Here is a 17,297-nt window from a genome sequence, read left to right as displayed (position 1 = left end):
TAGCTGGAGCAGAACCGGAACCGGAAACCGCTTTCCAAACTTGCCGTGCCAACACAATAACAACAACAAACGAGCTGAAGCCACATCTATTTAGTTTTTAATGAAAAACACAAACTCCACCCTGTACACACGCGTTTTAGTTGGTGGCCCCAACCGCTGCCAGTTGCCACTAATTAATTGCAAACTAAATGAGTTGCTCAACGCAAACTTTACCTTTAGTTCGGTTGAACAAATCTGCGGGCGGGTACTGCTGAAGTGCTCTGCAGGTATTGCAGCCAATGTGAATGAATCACAGATAATGCATGCCACAAAGCCATAATAAAAAGCCAAAAGTGCAGTATACTTGACCAGAAGTTACCCAGTAGTAGAGTCCAATTCCACTTAAGTACTTGATGAGAAGTTCACATTTCGAAAAACTCTGAAATATGTATGTACTGTAAAAAGCACATTCAGATTAATTCATGGAAACGTGGCGAGTTATCGATGGTTTAAATTATGGATTCGTTTCAATAGTCTGAAGATACAGACTAACGGACAGAGAAGACAGGAATGGTTGCATCCATTTGACTATTGTTGCATATATATAAAGCATATATATTTTTTATGCAGTCGGAAAGCTTTCTTCTGCCTGTAACATATTCATGTACACTCCCATTTTTAACTATTCATAATGTTTATTTAAATATCCTCTTTGACAATAGGTTAAAACATTCTATTAGAAGGCTTAGCATAATGGCACACGCATTAAACAAGGTGGCAACTCTTAAGAGCAGCAATATACATTTTTCAACACTAAACCATTGTGAATAGTCACTGTGAAAAGTGACTGTGCCTTCGCAAAGTTTTAATACAACAAAAAGTTAAGTTAGGCAAACAACTTCATTTGCCTTTCTCCAATGAATATACAAGCAACAAATATGTTAAATACAATTCATTAGCCCAGGCGCCTCAGCCTCAGCAAGTCCTCGGCAAGTTAACGTTGTGAAATATGCTGAAGCCTGCAATACAATTTGCATATCAATGATGTTCAGCCCTTGGGCCAACATAAAATCAGTGTGTTGTTAATGTTCTTCGTTTGGCTTTGACGTGTTTTGGACAGCTAATCGAAGTACTTAAACTTTTCGCTCGGTTGTTGTTTTAGATTGTTTCCGTGCGGTACGAAAAAGCGAGTCGTAGCAGCTATCCAAAGGGAAATTAATATTAAAACTGTGCACCGAGACACACAGCTCCATACATGGATGTAGGTGCTGGGGCTCCTATGCATAGTGAATCATGGCGAAACATATTTATGACTCACTGCGACGTTAGATTTATGGTGTTATTCACCAAATAAAATGCTGTTTGTGCTTTTCAGTTGTGATATGCAAAAGCTACTGTCAGTCAACAAATCGGTGAGCTTATTGGATGGCGCAACTCGAAAAGTTTCCATGCAGTTGGCACATGGTTTGGCGCTGTAATCGGAAATGAAGTGAATGAGTTTACTTAACTAATTAATTTCCAATTAAATTCTGTTGGCTGTCAAGTGTCATCATGACAGCGTCATTTCAATGGGAGGACACCGACAGCTCGAAAAAGCGAGAGGACCAACAAATGCTGCAGCTATTTGTAACACGGCGCATTTATTCACAAAATATCCGCATTTGTTTTTGGCACCAACTGAACAACTAGATCCCTAAGGCTGACAGGCAGTCAGTAGGGGCTTTAGATACATTGGCACATGTGTGCAGATTCAAATAGATCTGTTTATATTCCGCCCTATCCTATTACTGTAAAAGCTGAAGAAGTCCAACATATGCATCATTTTTCGTGTATGACTTTTTTATGCTGACTCTATTCAAAATAATACTACACTTTTTCTAAACATAGTTTTTCGATGTGGATTTATGTTTATAGCAAATATTCATGCTTTCTTATTAAACATCTTAAATGTATAAGAAAATTCCCCTGAGAAGAAAAGTTTGTGTTGGCAAAATATGTCCCCTTTTCCATTCAATTTTGATCACAAAAGTTGAGAGAAAATATATAACCATTTAAAGAGTTTTAGCTTTTCATTCTTATATATATTTTACAGTTGTGATTCCTTTAGATACTTTAATATTCTTGCCAAGCACAAATCTGTAATTCTATATTCTCATTCAATCTCACTCTTAAGACTACATTAACAAGTTTTGGATTGCCTGCCTTAATTATAATTATAGAATTCAGTGGACCGAATGGTATTCACATGCAGTTCTTTCTTGGAAAGAAATAACAGTATTTATAGACTAATGTTTTGCCAGGTGTAATGAATATAATTCAATTGCACCACACTGAAATAAATGCTTTGTCATGGGTTCAAATTGTATTATGCTTATGATCTTGACAGCACTGAGCACACATCCGACACTCCAGGGTCTAGTGTTTAATTGAATAACATGCGGAGGCCAGAGTTTAAATCTGTTTTCAAACAGGTCAAGTATTTAAGTTGAACTTGGCACATGCCAAAGACTAAGAAGAACGCTTCAAAGTTCCTGAGACAGTCAAGTTGTCGGTTACTTTTGCATACCAGCAGCTCAAAGGAGCTTTGCGAGCTGCTGGAATGCATATGAAATTGCACTTGAGTGCACATGATTTCGGTGCACCGGGCTCGATGGGAACACGCTGGAGCACTGTCTTTGACGCTGCACAAGAGCGGTTGCCAACCTCAATCCATAAAGAGGAATACTTGTGTTTAACCAAAAAGCCATAATCGCCACTGGATTCAACCACTGGGCGAGAGTGTAGCGAATTCCTGGCTAATTATGGCTTACTTGATGCATTCACGCAAACTTTTTGCAGAGAGAAAACTTTAGCCACAAAAAACTACAGCGAGAACCTTTTGAATCGAGCATATTTATAAGCAAATTGCCCTGACCCCCATTCACTGGAGTGGCATTTGGCTTTGTGGCTGCCAGGCAGCTGATTTTATGCGCTTTTCTACGAGGCATGCCAAAAACGGAATATGTCAGAGGTTGACAAGTGATTTAGTTGGAGCTAGTTTCATGTTGGAACTTTTGACGCATTGAAAAGTCCTTTAACTTTTGAGCTCATCATTGCCAGTTGATGGTTTTTACTGGACCCGGACAATACATAGAAATTATTAGTGGGAAATATGTTCAGAGCGAGACTGTTTGCCACAGACCTGAATATATTTCCACCTAAAATATTCCAATGCGTTTCCGTTTCTCGTCGTGCTGCAGTGCAATGCGTGTCAGATAGTTCCTATATCGCAACAGCTCGCTGCGCTTTTGCACCTGCTTATTATGGGCACGCAGTTGCCTCACGCGCCCCATCAGCTTCAGCTCGTATCTATGCAGATGTTTTTGCATGTCTTGCACCGAGTGATTCCGCAACGCCAACCAGCTGTTGTTCCGCTTAGCATGGTAGTCGGAGGTCAGCAATGCCACGTAGGCTAATCTGCTAGAGACTCGATCCACGCGCTGTTTAATGAACTGCTTCCTGCGCTCCTTGGCTCTTTGGTGTCTCTGCTCCGTGGTCTTGGCGTTAAACTTGCGTCGATAGGCCATAACAAACGCTGGATACTGCTCCTTTACCGCATCCTGGAGGTGTACATAAAAGGCTTCGTTGGGCTTCCTAATTACAGGCAAGGGCGGGCCGTGTAAGGGTATGTAAGGGTATTGAATCGCCCGATTTTCGTAGACTTCTAGATCATCGAACAGTTGGCTATAGTTCAGTTCCATATTTAATTTCGATCAAATTTTCCAAATAGTAACCAAATTTTTAACGGAAGACAACACGGTTACCGTGATCATAAATAAAATAATATAAGCATTAAAAATAATTCCAATAAAAATGAATATTATATATAAATAAATTTAAAAAAATAAAAAATCAAAATTAACAAAATAAAAAAAAAAAGATATAAAATAATTATTATTGATATATACGTGTATATTCTAATCAAGGTTAAATATTAAGTCTACAGTTGGGGCCTTAAAGATGTGGCAACTCCTGCAAGTACAGCAATATACGTTTCTCAGCACTGACACTGCGAACAGTCATTTTTCAAAATGATTTTTAAGCTATTTTATGCTGTAATATAAAGCCTGTTCTGTTAACATACTTCCCAGCAACATTTTCCATTATATTCAGAATGAAGAATTGAAATAGTGCAGAAAATAGAACGCTTCAATTATGAACCAGCTTGTGTATTATAAAACCCAACCCTATTCACAAACTGCAGATATAAATGTTCCTAGTTGAAATGAACTTGTTTGCATACATGTATGTACACATGCACAAGTATAGATATGTATGCCTTGGTAGGGGCATGTAACTGTATGCTCGGATTTAACCGAAAAGTTGTGTGTTATTATTATGATTAAGGTTCCTGTTTTTGCCACATGCAAACGAAGCTCACTTCTCCCACTCTGGCGCCTCCAGCTGTTCCACAGTTAAGGGAATGGACGCCCACTCTGCCAGCTCACCATCATAAAACACATTAGTCCCATTTGAGGCAGTGGGATTCCCCAGCTTGACTTCACTTGCAGCTGTGCTGCGTGTGTGGCTGTGGTCATGTTATTCTCATATCCCAGCCATATTTTTGTGGTTTCCAGTCAAGGTGCACCAAAGATAGAGCTCTTTCCGGTTGAACACCGCCCGCTGGACAGTCACCAGCATATGAGGACGCTACTAAGCCTGCTATTTGTGAACATTTTTTCTTACCTCAACAAAAAAGATTAACGTGAACTGGACACCAGTCATGGTCTGTTTTTTGTTCTACCTTTTGCTAAATCGGATTAAAATCTGAATTCAGAGCTCCACTCCACGCGAATATAAGCAGAGGCACTTACAGAAATTTAATTCGAAGTTGTATATATTTTTTTCATATATGGTGCTATTTTGTTTATATAAGAGGTTAAAAGCTATATAAGTTTATATATTTTAAGAAAATCCACCAACAATTGTTGTCGAACTGTTGAACGAAACTTTTTGTTATTCATTCGATCGAGTTGTGGCAAGTAGAAAGCCCTTATTGTAGGGGGCAAAGTAACATAAATGTTTTCCAGTCAAAAGTTTAAGTTAACGCATGAAAAATATTAATGAAAACATAACTTTTTGCCGATTTTGTAAAATACTCAAGCTGCGCTCATAAAATGGGTGCATGCAACTGATAGTTAAGGCTCCGAACATCGTGTGCGCATAAAACTGAAATTGCTTTACCGTAAATTATTTCTGGAAAGCACTTAACATAATATATATGTACTAAATCAACACTTCTGTATGCTCCCACCTAAACCTAACCCATTTGGCGGTACCCATTACCGTTTCTATTACAAGCGTTCTGCTTTTACATTTACTATTTTCCGGACGCAGTACAGTAAAACCGACTCCTGACACGCAACTGGATGCATAGAAGAGTGGAAACAACTCAAAACCGATGTTATGAGCAGTGGATTACATCCATACCCACACATATAAGGTCCGACTGCGATAAAGTGTTTACAGCCAGCCGTAAAAAGGGTACGAAAAGAGTTTTAAATCAAAATCGACTAAGGTATATACTCTCAAATAGTACAAAGGATGTTGAAGGAACCTCCCGGCAATACAAGAGATAGTTGTGTACGGAAAGTACTGCATTGGCTTCGATGCTTTAAAGTGAAAAGTATCGATATATCGATGCTTTGTACGTTTCGCTTTTGGGGAGCTTTGGAGATCTCTTTTTGTCGCATCGTGGTTTTGTAGGTTAAACTCCAAAAATTCTTTAGTTTATTGAAAGAAAGTATAAATAACTTAAAATGCCTTCCACTGTATATGTATTTCTGGTAGATATATAAAGAGTTTTAAGAGCCCGCAACTTATGGAAAGAAATGGCTCAATAAAGCTTCTTCATTTATTTACAGATGCATTCGCAGTCGACGGCTACTGAAAACGAAAATCATCAAACGAAAAGTTGAGCAATTAAAAGGATTAAAAGCAAGGACTCGAACTGGGACAGAGGAAAACATCATCATCATCATCGGATTCATCGGAATCAGCGGCCAACATCTGCGGCATATCGGGTGTGTGTCTCTCTCTCTGTCTTCCCCACTCTGTGTACGTATTTCCTCGGGTCTGTTTGTAATGGTAGTCAGAATGTTAGAGCGGGCTGCGCATGGTGCAAATTGTGGCAGTTGAAATACTTGCGGTCGGGCGCAGCACACTTGTACATTCGTATTCAATATCTGGGCAACTAGCAACTAGCATAGAGCGACTGCGACTGGGACAGGCACTGGCTCTGGCTCTCGGGCACTGGGACTGGGAGCGCTTCAGTTGTGTGTGAGGTATGCAAATAAACGGTCTGGCTGCCGGACCAACCATGGCCGCATCAGAGCCACCAGAGCCGCCGCCACGCAATCCGGATCGCATAAATGCCTCGCTGCACAAGCTCGGCGAATCCGTAAGTACACCAAGTACAACACAACCAATCCAAGTGCCAACCCTGCATGCCCCAGCCCCGCTACAACAACAACAACAACCACAAAAAAATATCCCCCCATTCACTTGATGTTTAACCTAATTGGGCCTCATTCATTTGCTTGTTAGCGCCGCTGGTGGTAGGCGGGGGATTGGGGGTGGGGGCTGGGTTAGGGTTAGGGGTCAACATACAATTTGCATGCCACTCGCCATTCAGCGCTGTTCCACTTTCACATGCTTATACTTTATGCTTGCAAAAGTTTTGGCACATTTCCACTTTCCACAAATTTTTCAATTTACCCCCCGCTCACACATTTTCATTGACTAATTGACTTCGGACTCCGACAGAGCTCACGTGTACGACATCAGCCTCTATCCGCCTCTCTCTCACTTTCTGTCTCTCTCTATGTCTCTCTATTTTTGAACATCTCTACTATCCTACTTATGCATAGACGCTGTCTAATTGAAGTGCTTGCATTCATTAAACGCTTGTCCAACATTGCAGAAAATTGTCAAGTCGCTGGACTCGAGTGTGGGCGCGCTCAAAGAGAAGTCCGTCAACAACAACAAGCCCGTTAAGCCGGTGCTTTCTCTGGACAACAGCAGCAGCAGCAGCCAGGCGGCTGGTGGTGGTATCACCTCCTCGACTTCATCGGCAGGCGCAGCGCCATCCACTTTAAAGCAGCCCAGCCTACTGGCAGGCAAACGGGAACTGACACCCTCCGCCTCCGATACCAGCAGCAGCTCCCCGGCCAGCTCGAATGGGAGCAATCAGACGCTCACGCCACCCATGACCATCGACAACCAGAATCGCCTGGCCGCCAAGGGCGACACATTGGGACAAGCACAAGCTGCGGTGATTGGGATTGGGATTGGTCTACCACAGTCGCAATTAGTGAATGGTAGCAGCGCCAACTCCGGCACCACAATATCCACGGCAGCCATGATCCATGCGAATAACTCAAATTTGATTGCCGCCGGTCACTTGGCCCAGGTCAACGCCAGCGGCAGCCAGCTCAGCGCCGGTAAGTGCCAGCCCGCCCCGCTCCCCAAATGCATTTCTATAACATTCCAGCTGAGTGGGTATGTGAGTGGGCGCAATTAGCTCAGCTGCAGCTGAATGGGGCTTAAAGCACTTACATGTGCACACATGCGTATATATGTAAATATTGCAATTGTATATATATATATGTGCGACACAGCACGGGAACGACCATAAACCATAGTCACAAATTGTCCTCTTTTGTTACACTATCTGCCACACAAAAAACAATTTAAATTCTGCATATATGTACCTTAATTTGATGTCCTGTATCCTTGCAATTCGGTAAAGAGGGTAGGTTGTTTTTTGTGCAAATGTTACAGGTGTAGCAGGATTCATTACCAAGCCCATTAATTAAATATAATTTTGATCAGGACAAGATCTGAACATTGTTAATATTGTTAATATATAATACCAAACTTTCCACGAATTTATCATTTTTCTTCATCGATGTTTAATCCCATTTTTTTAAACAACGGTCGAAAATTATCATAGCTAGATTAACCAGTATAGATTCTCGTATAGCATATACAAACTAAAACTTAACTTTTTGGATACCTCTTCTATTCACCCCAATAGAGCCTTACGCTTTGGTATATGGACAATTTAATGTGCCCAAAATCGGACAAAGTATAGGATAAGGGCGAGAGAGGTAAAAAAGAGTTACAATGTTTGCCAGCTTAACTTTGGGTTCAGGGTACCTCTTAGTCTGGCACTCCCGACTAGTGCACTCTTGCTTGTTTCTAGTCCACTCCCACATGTTAATTACACCATTCACTTTGGTTATTCTTACCGAAAAGTAACTTTGTTTACGTTGAGCACATATCGAAAACAGGGACCATAATAAATGGGTTTCCATTACAGGAATAGCATTTAGGCATATTTCCTGCATGCCTTGTATCTGTGCTATTGCTTTTCGATTATGATTTGCGTGAGGCAAATGAATACAACTGTGTAAAGCAGTTTGGGCTGAAATGGTCTTGAGTCTGTTGCATTACAAATTCGGAAAACTGAATTTACATAGGTATTTTTGCATATGCCACAAACAGTTGCACAGTATTTGCATCAGGTATTGAACAGGATATGTTAAGCTGCCTTCACTGGACACTCTCTGCAGTTGCTTTTGCAATGTTATTTCTAAAATTAAAATTAAACTCGGGCTTGTTGCCCAAGTCGAGGCCAGGCAGTGGAAAACAAATGGGGGAAACTCAGGCAACGAGCACATGAAGAAAATGACAAACGCAAATCTCTTACTTACTCGAATTAGGAACGGCAATGGGTACGCAGCTGGATCTGGAAATGCGCCGGCTAGCAAAAACGAGCCAAAGTGCAGTTGGGGTTCAGATTATGTTGGGGTGTGGCAAAGAGATGGAAATTCGCCTGCACGGCAAAACTCTCGCAGAATGATAGCAGCAGCCGTTTTAATGGCCCGGGCACAAAACGTAACGCTGGTACAGCGACTCTGATGGATTCGGCTACGGAGACGCGGACCCGACCTGCTGTCATCAGGATTAGAATCGAGATTGCGGCAGCTGTTGTCGAATGACAATCGAGCTGCAGGGAATCGCAAATCACGCTGCCAGACGAAATGCACATCCCTATGTGATGCGGTCGCATTAGCATAGCCCCTCAAGTTTGGCACATCTTGATGTGGCTGCAACAGACTAGGCACGGGCTGACTCAGAGCTATCCTTATTTAAAATAGATTCAAAAACATGATATTCAGCAAAAAGCTGTTTCCTTTTTAAAAAGTCAGATATTCAACATGAGACTTGTTTAAGTTGATGTCATCCAATCAAATAGTTTCCAAATACGACTCAGTCTTCGATATTTCATGGATTTATAGCCTCCATAAAGCGTTATAAATTTCATGAGAAAGTTATGCAAAAATATTCTATACAAGTCTGTAAAAACTTAATGCAATTTTATATTTTTTTAACCTGACTAGATATGATAAGGTTATGGGCATTTATAAATAATTGCCAGCAGTTTTGTAGCTTTTTTATAATTTATGGATTACTGCGAATTTATTTCCCGCAATTGTTAAATTCGGATTTATAGCCTGGCCTTTAATACAAATTATTAAGAAAAAACGTGCAGAGTTGAATGAATAAATAATAATAAAATAGATGTGTGAGCCAACGATTTAAGTTAAATATACACATGAATGAGTTTGAAATTCATTTAAAGTGAATTCGCTGATAAAAAGTCAAATCGAGTTCATCTCCAATTACTATAATAAAGTATGATATAAATGTCATTACGTATTTTAGTTAAATGTTGAAAAATTAAAATGCATATTGATTGTTGTATATACATTTTATGTTTGTTAAATATCCTTTATAAGTATGTTTAAGTACTTCGGATGGCATTTGGTTTTCACATTGTATTTAGCTATTCAGCATCGAATAGAAACCTGCACGTTCCATTTCCCTGTGAGTGTGGGTGCGTGTGTACGTGTGTGTGACTAATCCAAATCAGAGATTTAATCAAACCTACACTCACATACACACATACGCAAACATACTCAACTTCATTGTGTCAGCCCTCCTACATAATCTTAAACATAATAATCCTTAACATAATCATTAACATTAACATTAACATTTACATTAACATGATGTGCTTAAATCGTTGCTGTTGTTATTACTGTTGTTATTTATTTTGTTAACACCCCCCAACCCCCATCCATTTGGACACTCAACCCACTTATTGACGAAAATCACGAATTCGATTGAAAATTCCCCGTTTGGTGTGTATTTGGGGGGAAATACTCAATACACAACAATATAAATGCAGTCGACAAGAGAAATGCGAATGATGTTTGCTCGATTGTGAAATTAATGGAACCGGAGCTGGCAGCGGTCGGCGCAGCCTCATTACCTACCATATCGAAGACAATGAAAGTTAAATCCTCAACGGCAATGCCCGTACCCATGCCCACGGCCATGCTGAAGCCGTTGGCATCCCCAACGTCCTGCTCCCCGACATCGGCTGCATCCGCCGCGCTGCTGATGCTAGAGGCGACCACCACAAGCCAACACATAAACTCGAACAGCATTCCTGATGGCAATCGCAATGACGAGTCAAAGTTCATATTTCGTCCAGGTAAGTCGATCCGAGACTCGTACTCTTGCACCCGCACCCGTACTAAAGCCATTCCCCATTCGCCATTCGCCATTTCAATCTTGCATTTTCCTCACTTTTCATCTGCCATTTCCGCTCTGTACTTTTAATTGGAGCACAGCAGACGTCCTATCAGCACTCGCATTAACATTTAACTCGCATGCCCTCCTTACACACTCAATCCCATCCCCTCCTGGCTAGTTGCCACCCGTTCGGAATTTGTCCAAATTGATCCTTGACCTAACCCATTTAACTCGTTTTCAGTTTAAACCGAAAACTTTTCCTGCTCAAGCGCCATTCACACACTGCACACTCTTTAGTTTTGCTCGTTCGTAGTTCTGTGTTTAGAGATTTGGCATGCAAAGTAGTTGGCAGCTGACTGTGCGACATGTCAGCTGAAAGTGTTGGCGGGATGAGTTGGCCTGGGGGCCTCGAGTATGGTAGAACGCCTAGCATATAGATAAATAGTAGCTATGGGAGCCATGGGGCTAACTGCTAATTAACGCGTAGCATCATCGACAACGACACCGTCCCCGCTTTTCCACGGCTTGAGCTTAGCGCGGCACTCAACCCGGCCAGCTGGCTGGCCACACACTCATCTAAAACTTAACGTTCTTTTGCAGAGACGGCCATGAAGCTTCGCGAGGAGAACGAACGTTTAAATGCGGAGCTGCTGCGCCTGCGCCGGCTGCTCGAGCATTCGACGGACGGAGCCGTAGGTGGTGCTGAACCAGGTTCCGCCGACCTGGATGCAGCCCAGCCATCTGCGTCGCAGGAGCGCGTAGAACGGCTGGAAACGGAGCTGCGCAGCGTGAAGAATCAGTTGCTGACCATGCGGCTGGAACGTAAGAAACTCCGCACCGATAAATCCGATCTCTTGGGCCAGGTGAAACAGTTGTGCGCCTCGCTGCAGGAGAAGGAGCAGGAGTTGCGTGACTTTATACGCAACTATCAGGAGCGTGTGCGCGAGACAGAGTCAACCAATGCCAAGATCTCGGGCGATCGTGACCGTGAGCGCTTCCAGCTGCTGAAACAGGCGCGCGATGAGGCCGAGCGCTCACTCGCACTGGCCCAGCAGCTATCGGCGCGCGATCTCCAGCTGCAGCGGCTGCAGGAACAGCTGCTAGAGGCGCGACGCCAGCTGACGGGCTGCCTATCCGACCAGGAGAGCCTGCATTCATTCGCGCCGCTGACGCCACCATCGGCTGCCTCCGGCATGCTCAGCCAGATGGCCGGCGGTTCGGGTCTAGCAGGCAACCTGAGCGGCCTGCGTGGCACAGCCGAGGACAGTGGCCGTGGCAACTCGAACTCATTGTCGGCGTTTAGCGGCAGCCTCAGTGGTGGCTCCGGCGCCACAGTCGGAGATCGCAACTCCTGCTCCAATGACTCGGGCCTACGGAATAGCAGCGATCGCGAGAGCACCGGCGGGGAGCTCAACTTCAGCGACGGCACCTGCGACAACGGGCCCTGCATCACCGTCGATCCGGACAGCATCTCTCTAGTCTCCAGCCAGAACATGTACCAATGTGAGTAGCCAACAGTTTTTCCAGCTCACTTTGTACTAATCTTTTTATCTTGCAGTTGGCACGCCCAAGGAACGCAGTCCTACACTCTCGCCTCTGAACTCGGGCGCCTATTCCAGGTAATTTAACACAAGAAAAAAGTCTTTTAGTATACATGTATAATTGTTGTGAATTTATATTTGTTCCGTTCAGGTCCGTGGAGCAGCTCTCGCCGGATGCCGAGGGACCAGGCGGCGCTGGCGCCATAACTCGCAAGTTTGGTAACAAAAGCGGACCGCTGGGCGCACGAAACGGTCGCGGTGGCACCTGGGGCAGCATCTCGCGTGTCTTTGCACGTTCCCGTAACAAGAGCAAGGCCCTGTCCGCCGATGGGGTGACCGAGTATAGCGACTACTCATGGAATCCACTATCCGAGGAGGGCTATGCCGAAAAGCTGCGACTGCTGCGTGAGGCCTCCCAGCTGCCCATAGAACGCTGGCGAGCCACGCAGGTGCTGGCCTGGCTGGAGGTGGCTCTGGGCATGCCACAATATAGCGCACGCTGTGCGGAGAACGTGAAGAGCGGCAAGGTGCTGCTCGAGCTGAACGACGTTGAGCTCGAGGCCGGCTTGGGTTTGGGCCATCCCATGCATCGCAAGAAGTTGCGCCTGGCTATTGAAGAGCAGCGACGTCCGGAGCTGGTGCGCTATCCATTGATCACACAACTGGGCCACACTTGGGTTGCCACTGAGTGGCTGCCGGACATCGGGCTGCCGCAGTACGCTGAGCCCTTCCTGCAGTCGCTGGTTGATGCCCGCATGCTGGACACCCTGTCCAAGAAGGAGCTGGAAAAGTTTCTCGGTGTGACGCGAAAATTCCATCAGGCCAGCATTGTACATGGTATGCAATTGCAGCAGCAGTCCTTAGCTGGAATATGCCCAACTGACAGCTAACATCTTGGCTTCTCTCCTGCCCTTAGGCATTCACGTGTTGCGCATTGTCAAATATGACCGTCAGACGCTGGCCATGCGACGGGTGCAATCGGAGACTGTCGATACGGATCCCATTGTCTGGACTAACCAACGCTTCATACGCTGGGTGCGCTCCATTGACCTGGGCGAGTACGCGGACAACCTGAAGGGTGAGTTCGTTGTATTCCATAATGGAGCATCCCTCTGCTTGTTCCGTTGCAAGCGAATATCAGTTGCATATTGGATAATGATAATGTGCCATTTAAGCACTTCAGTGTTGAGTTTCAATTGAAATGTTCTGAATTGAACCCTTGTGTCCGGCTCCATTTGCAGATAGCGGCGTCCATGGCGGACTTGTTGTGCTGGAGCCATCCTTTTCGGGCGATACCATGGCAACGGCGCTGGGCATTCCCCCATCAAAGAACATAATACGACGCCATCTTAATACGGAATTTGATGCCCTCATCCTGCCCGCAAGGTGAGTGTCCGTCCCACGTCCGCCTCCATTCACATCCACATGATTAGTGTGTGTGTGTGCGTGTGTCCCTTATGTAACCCTGGTTTCGGTTGTCGATTTCGATACCGAGACAACTCTCTGTCCAATCTGTATACATAATAAGTATGTATGTAGCGTTAAACAGCGTTTTGATTACTGTACCCATTCGATTAGAATTTCTATTGTTTCGTTCACATTTGATTGGGTTCTTCCTACTTTGCATTTTCTCCCATTGTCGGTTACATAATCGTACATGCTTGTAATATGATTTATTTATTGCTATTGTGCTCATTATTTCATTCATTTTGTTTGTCTCATCATTTTTGCATGGTCCACCATAAACATCCCCATCATTCCCATCATCATCATCGTTAATCTTCAATTTTATCAGAGAACTGCTTTTGTCCAATTAGTATAGGAATTTTACCTAGGGCAGAGTATTAGTATTGAATAATTATTTTTAAATATATTTTTGGAAAAGGTTTAGGTTGAAACCAACATTAATTAGATGCTCAGATCCACCTGAGCTTTGTTCCCGTCTGGCCTTAACTATCTGACATTAATGTAGATGTTAATGTTAATGTTGACGTTAATATTAATGTTAATTTTAATGTCAGTGTAAATGTTTTTGTTAATGCTAAGGTTCATGTTAATGTTTGTGCTAAAATAAATGTCAACGTTAATTTAATTCGAATATTGTTCATTTCATAATCGGAGATAGCTAATTATTGAGATTTATCTGTATATAAAGAACATTGCTAGAATTTATGAAATATTAACATTGTATTTCGGATCTACAAGAGATATTACTAATTGTTCTTGATAATTGAAAAGAATACCTGAAAGGGAAGAATTTGTCTCCTATAAAGGAAAGTAGTGTACCATCATTTATTTTATATATTTACATTGTATATGTGTGCTTCTGCTTCTTCTTCATTCTTCATTCACTTCATCCAACAGACACACACACACACACACACACTCATACTCAAGCATTAGAGACGCTTTTCTTGATTTTAAACGGCTTTGCATATATTCTCGTACATATCATCACTTTAAGCTCAGCCTGCGCTCTATCAATCATCCAGTAATCCAGCGTGGAAATAGTCCAGAGACGCGTTTAAGTGTCTTGATTGTTGTTGTAGTTGTTGACTGAAGACAATCCATACTCTCGTCTATAAACTTTGTTCATGCGCCGTCATACGTTTCCATATACTATGTGTAGCTGCACTATCATCTAACTAAGTATATCTGTCTTCTCGTACATCATAAGAGTACCTGTGTGTATGTATTATATGCCTATATATAGATATATATATATATAATTACATACATGCATATGTGGCGTGTTTGTGTGCGTGTTTTAGAGCATGTCTGAAATGCCGTCAAAACGCACTAATTGGCTTGTGCCTTATTTTTCTCTCTCTTTTCTCTTCCAACATCTCTCGCGATATCTACATATTTTCTACTTTGCCCAATGCAGATACATAATATACTGTCAAATGGAAGAATTTCAAATGGAAAACTCCCGGCAATTGGCCAAATTGCAGGGCCATTAAATCAAAAAAACAAAAAAAAAAAACATATATACATATATATAAAATCAAAATTCAAATCGAAATCAAAATCACGTCAAAATTATTCTCATAATGCCAGTGGCAAAAAATGTGTGTATTTGTAATCAACAAGTAACTCGATGGGATTCAACTCGATTCAATATTTAATAATGTATTTAGCTAAGCTGATTGGTAATTCTAGGAAGAGAACAATAATTGGAGCACAGCGCTAATCAAATCAACATAATTAAATACTCACTTAGTATAGCAAAGAAATTGAATATTTATGCATAAGCATCGAAATAACTCGTAGGACTTGTAATCAGACAAAACCACCCCACCCCGATACTCATGACCCAACAGAAAACAAAACAAAAACAAATTAGAGTGAAATCCCAGTAAATCACATATCGAAAATCTGAGGAGCTTTGCATTATCGATATGTCCATATTATACTAAATATAGTTAGTGCGAATCGGGTCGCGAAATCTGTGTACGCTTTGCAGCTTAACAAGTTTACCACTTACATACAAATATATAGTATATATATATATAGTATATGTATATGGTATATAGGTATATTACACAACTGAAATCTTTGCATTTAAGCCGAACAGCACAGCCGCAAAAGTAAAAACGCGACACTATTAAAACTCACGCGAGTCGAATAGAGTTATTAAAGCATAAATAGAATTCTTTGTATCGATGTTATTTGCATTTGCAGTATAAGAGATACGCACAGATATTGGAGACAACATAGATGTGTGTTTAGGTTTAGTGGGCCAGCGTAAATTTGGGTAGCAAATCTTTAAGTAGCGAACGCGATTCGTTTATAGTTTTATATATAAATATGTATTAATCTATAGCCAAAACATATTATGCATAGAACAGATACCAAAAAACAAAAAAAGAAAACACAGCAGACATTAAATGTGTAATAAAGCATTCTTCTAGCAACTATTTATACAGATATATGTGAAAACATAAACTGGGCTCAATTGCCTGTGTAACTAATGTGGACAGCCGTCCACTGTGATACAGATACAGATACAGATACATAAACTGAACATTATACTAACATAAATATAATTGGATTATCTGCAAACAGATTTGCTAGATTTTCCGGTTAAACATACAAACATGCATACTCACATATGTGTACATTGTGCATTCACACCTGAACCACCAATACATATACATACATATATATATATACATACACACATGCATTAGCTTGTTTTCTTCTCAGTGTTGCCTACTTTTGTGCGCCCAAAAAAGCCGCCTACCACATTTCGAAATGATATTTCGACGTAGTTCATATCTGTTAGTTTTCGTTTACTTTAAACACAACCGCATCCAAATCCCAAAACCCAATATCCTAGATATTTATTGCCAAGTCAATGCAATGTCAATTGTAAGTAAAACTCAAGTGATTTTTCGAGTTAAAATTAGCACACTTTGTCTAAGTATGTGTCTATATTTAAGTAGATTTTTTGTTTGTCTACTCGTTGTCTACAAATATGTTTTGATGTGAATGAAGCAATGCTTCCACCAAATTTATTTCATACGGTATACTATACTAGCATTTATGTAAACCTTATCATTTCGGGGCCCCACATCATCTCTCTTATATATAACTTAGCCATAATTTTGTTGTTTACGCTACAAGTAGTCAATTATGCAAAAATAATAACAATACCAATATCGATACACACAAATTTCTCAATATTATTAACCGTTTTTGTCTTTGTCCTGTTTCTTTTCTACTTTCTATATTTTCATATATACTATTTCTTTCAATTTGGTAAAATCCTCAATTCAATTGTATACAAAATCAACGGCTTGTTGTTGCTATCCTTGTGTCTTGATTGTTTACAATAATGCATTATACAACACTACTACCACAACAACAACAACAACGACAACAACAACTGCTACAACAACATCACTTTTGGCATCTGTGCGTGTCTGTGTGTGTGCGTGTGTGCGTGTGCTTGCCTGCCTGCCTGTCTATGCCTCTGCCTCTGCCTCTGTCTCTGCCTGCCCCGTTTTGTGTCTACTATTCATTTGTGCCAAATGCAACAAAATTCTCCACATGCACAAACATATAAACACCCAACCAACACCCACTCCCACACACACACGCCCACGGCCACGTCCACAATCAAAC

General features: G+C 41.8%; 2 protein-coding genes across 6 annotated transcripts in view; one reads left to right on the top strand and one right to left on the bottom strand.

Moving 5' to 3' along the window:
• LOC115760578 (kazrin) overlaps positions 1-17,297 on the top strand; it is a 46,400-nt gene that overhangs the window by 25,964 nt on the left and 3,139 nt on the right. For 3 of the 5 annotated variants that reach the window (XM_030701998.1, XM_030701999.1, XM_030701997.1), the window contains 8 exons: positions 5,883-6,418; positions 6,941-7,460; positions 10,277-10,585; positions 11,227-12,129; positions 12,185-12,245; positions 12,319-13,004; positions 13,084-13,245; positions 13,409-13,553. In XM_030701998.1, coding sequence (XP_030557858.1) covers positions 6,305-6,418; positions 6,941-7,460; positions 10,277-10,585; positions 11,227-12,129; positions 12,185-12,245; positions 12,319-13,004; positions 13,084-13,245; positions 13,409-13,553 — 2,900 coding nt within the window. In that variant the 5' untranslated portion in view covers positions 5,883-6,304. Of the gene's footprint in view, positions 1-5,882; positions 6,419-6,940; positions 7,461-10,276; positions 10,586-11,226; positions 12,130-12,184; positions 12,246-12,318; positions 13,005-13,083; positions 13,246-13,408; positions 13,554-15,054; positions 17,287-17,297 lie in introns of those variants that run through there. The other 2 variants (XM_030702001.1, XM_030702000.1) reach the window with 2 other exon arrangements.
• Positions 2,095-3,746, bottom strand: LOC115760580. Its single transcript, XM_030702003.1, has one exon. It carries the CDS (start codon positions 3,717-3,719, stop codon positions 3,177-3,179), a length of 543 nt encoding a protein of 180 aa, XP_030557863.1. The 5' UTR covers positions 3,720-3,746; the 3' UTR covers positions 2,095-3,176.

Source organism: Drosophila novamexicana, unplaced genomic scaffold, assembly GCF_003285875.2.
Source record: "Drosophila novamexicana strain 15010-1031.04,08,12 unplaced genomic scaffold, DnovRS2.1 tig00000462-arrow-pilon, whole genome shotgun sequence".
Lineage (NCBI taxonomy): Eukaryota > Metazoa > Arthropoda > Insecta > Diptera > Drosophilidae > Drosophila > Drosophila novamexicana.
Note: the sequence above shows the minus strand (reverse complement) of the source record. Positions and strands in the feature narration are given on the sequence as shown.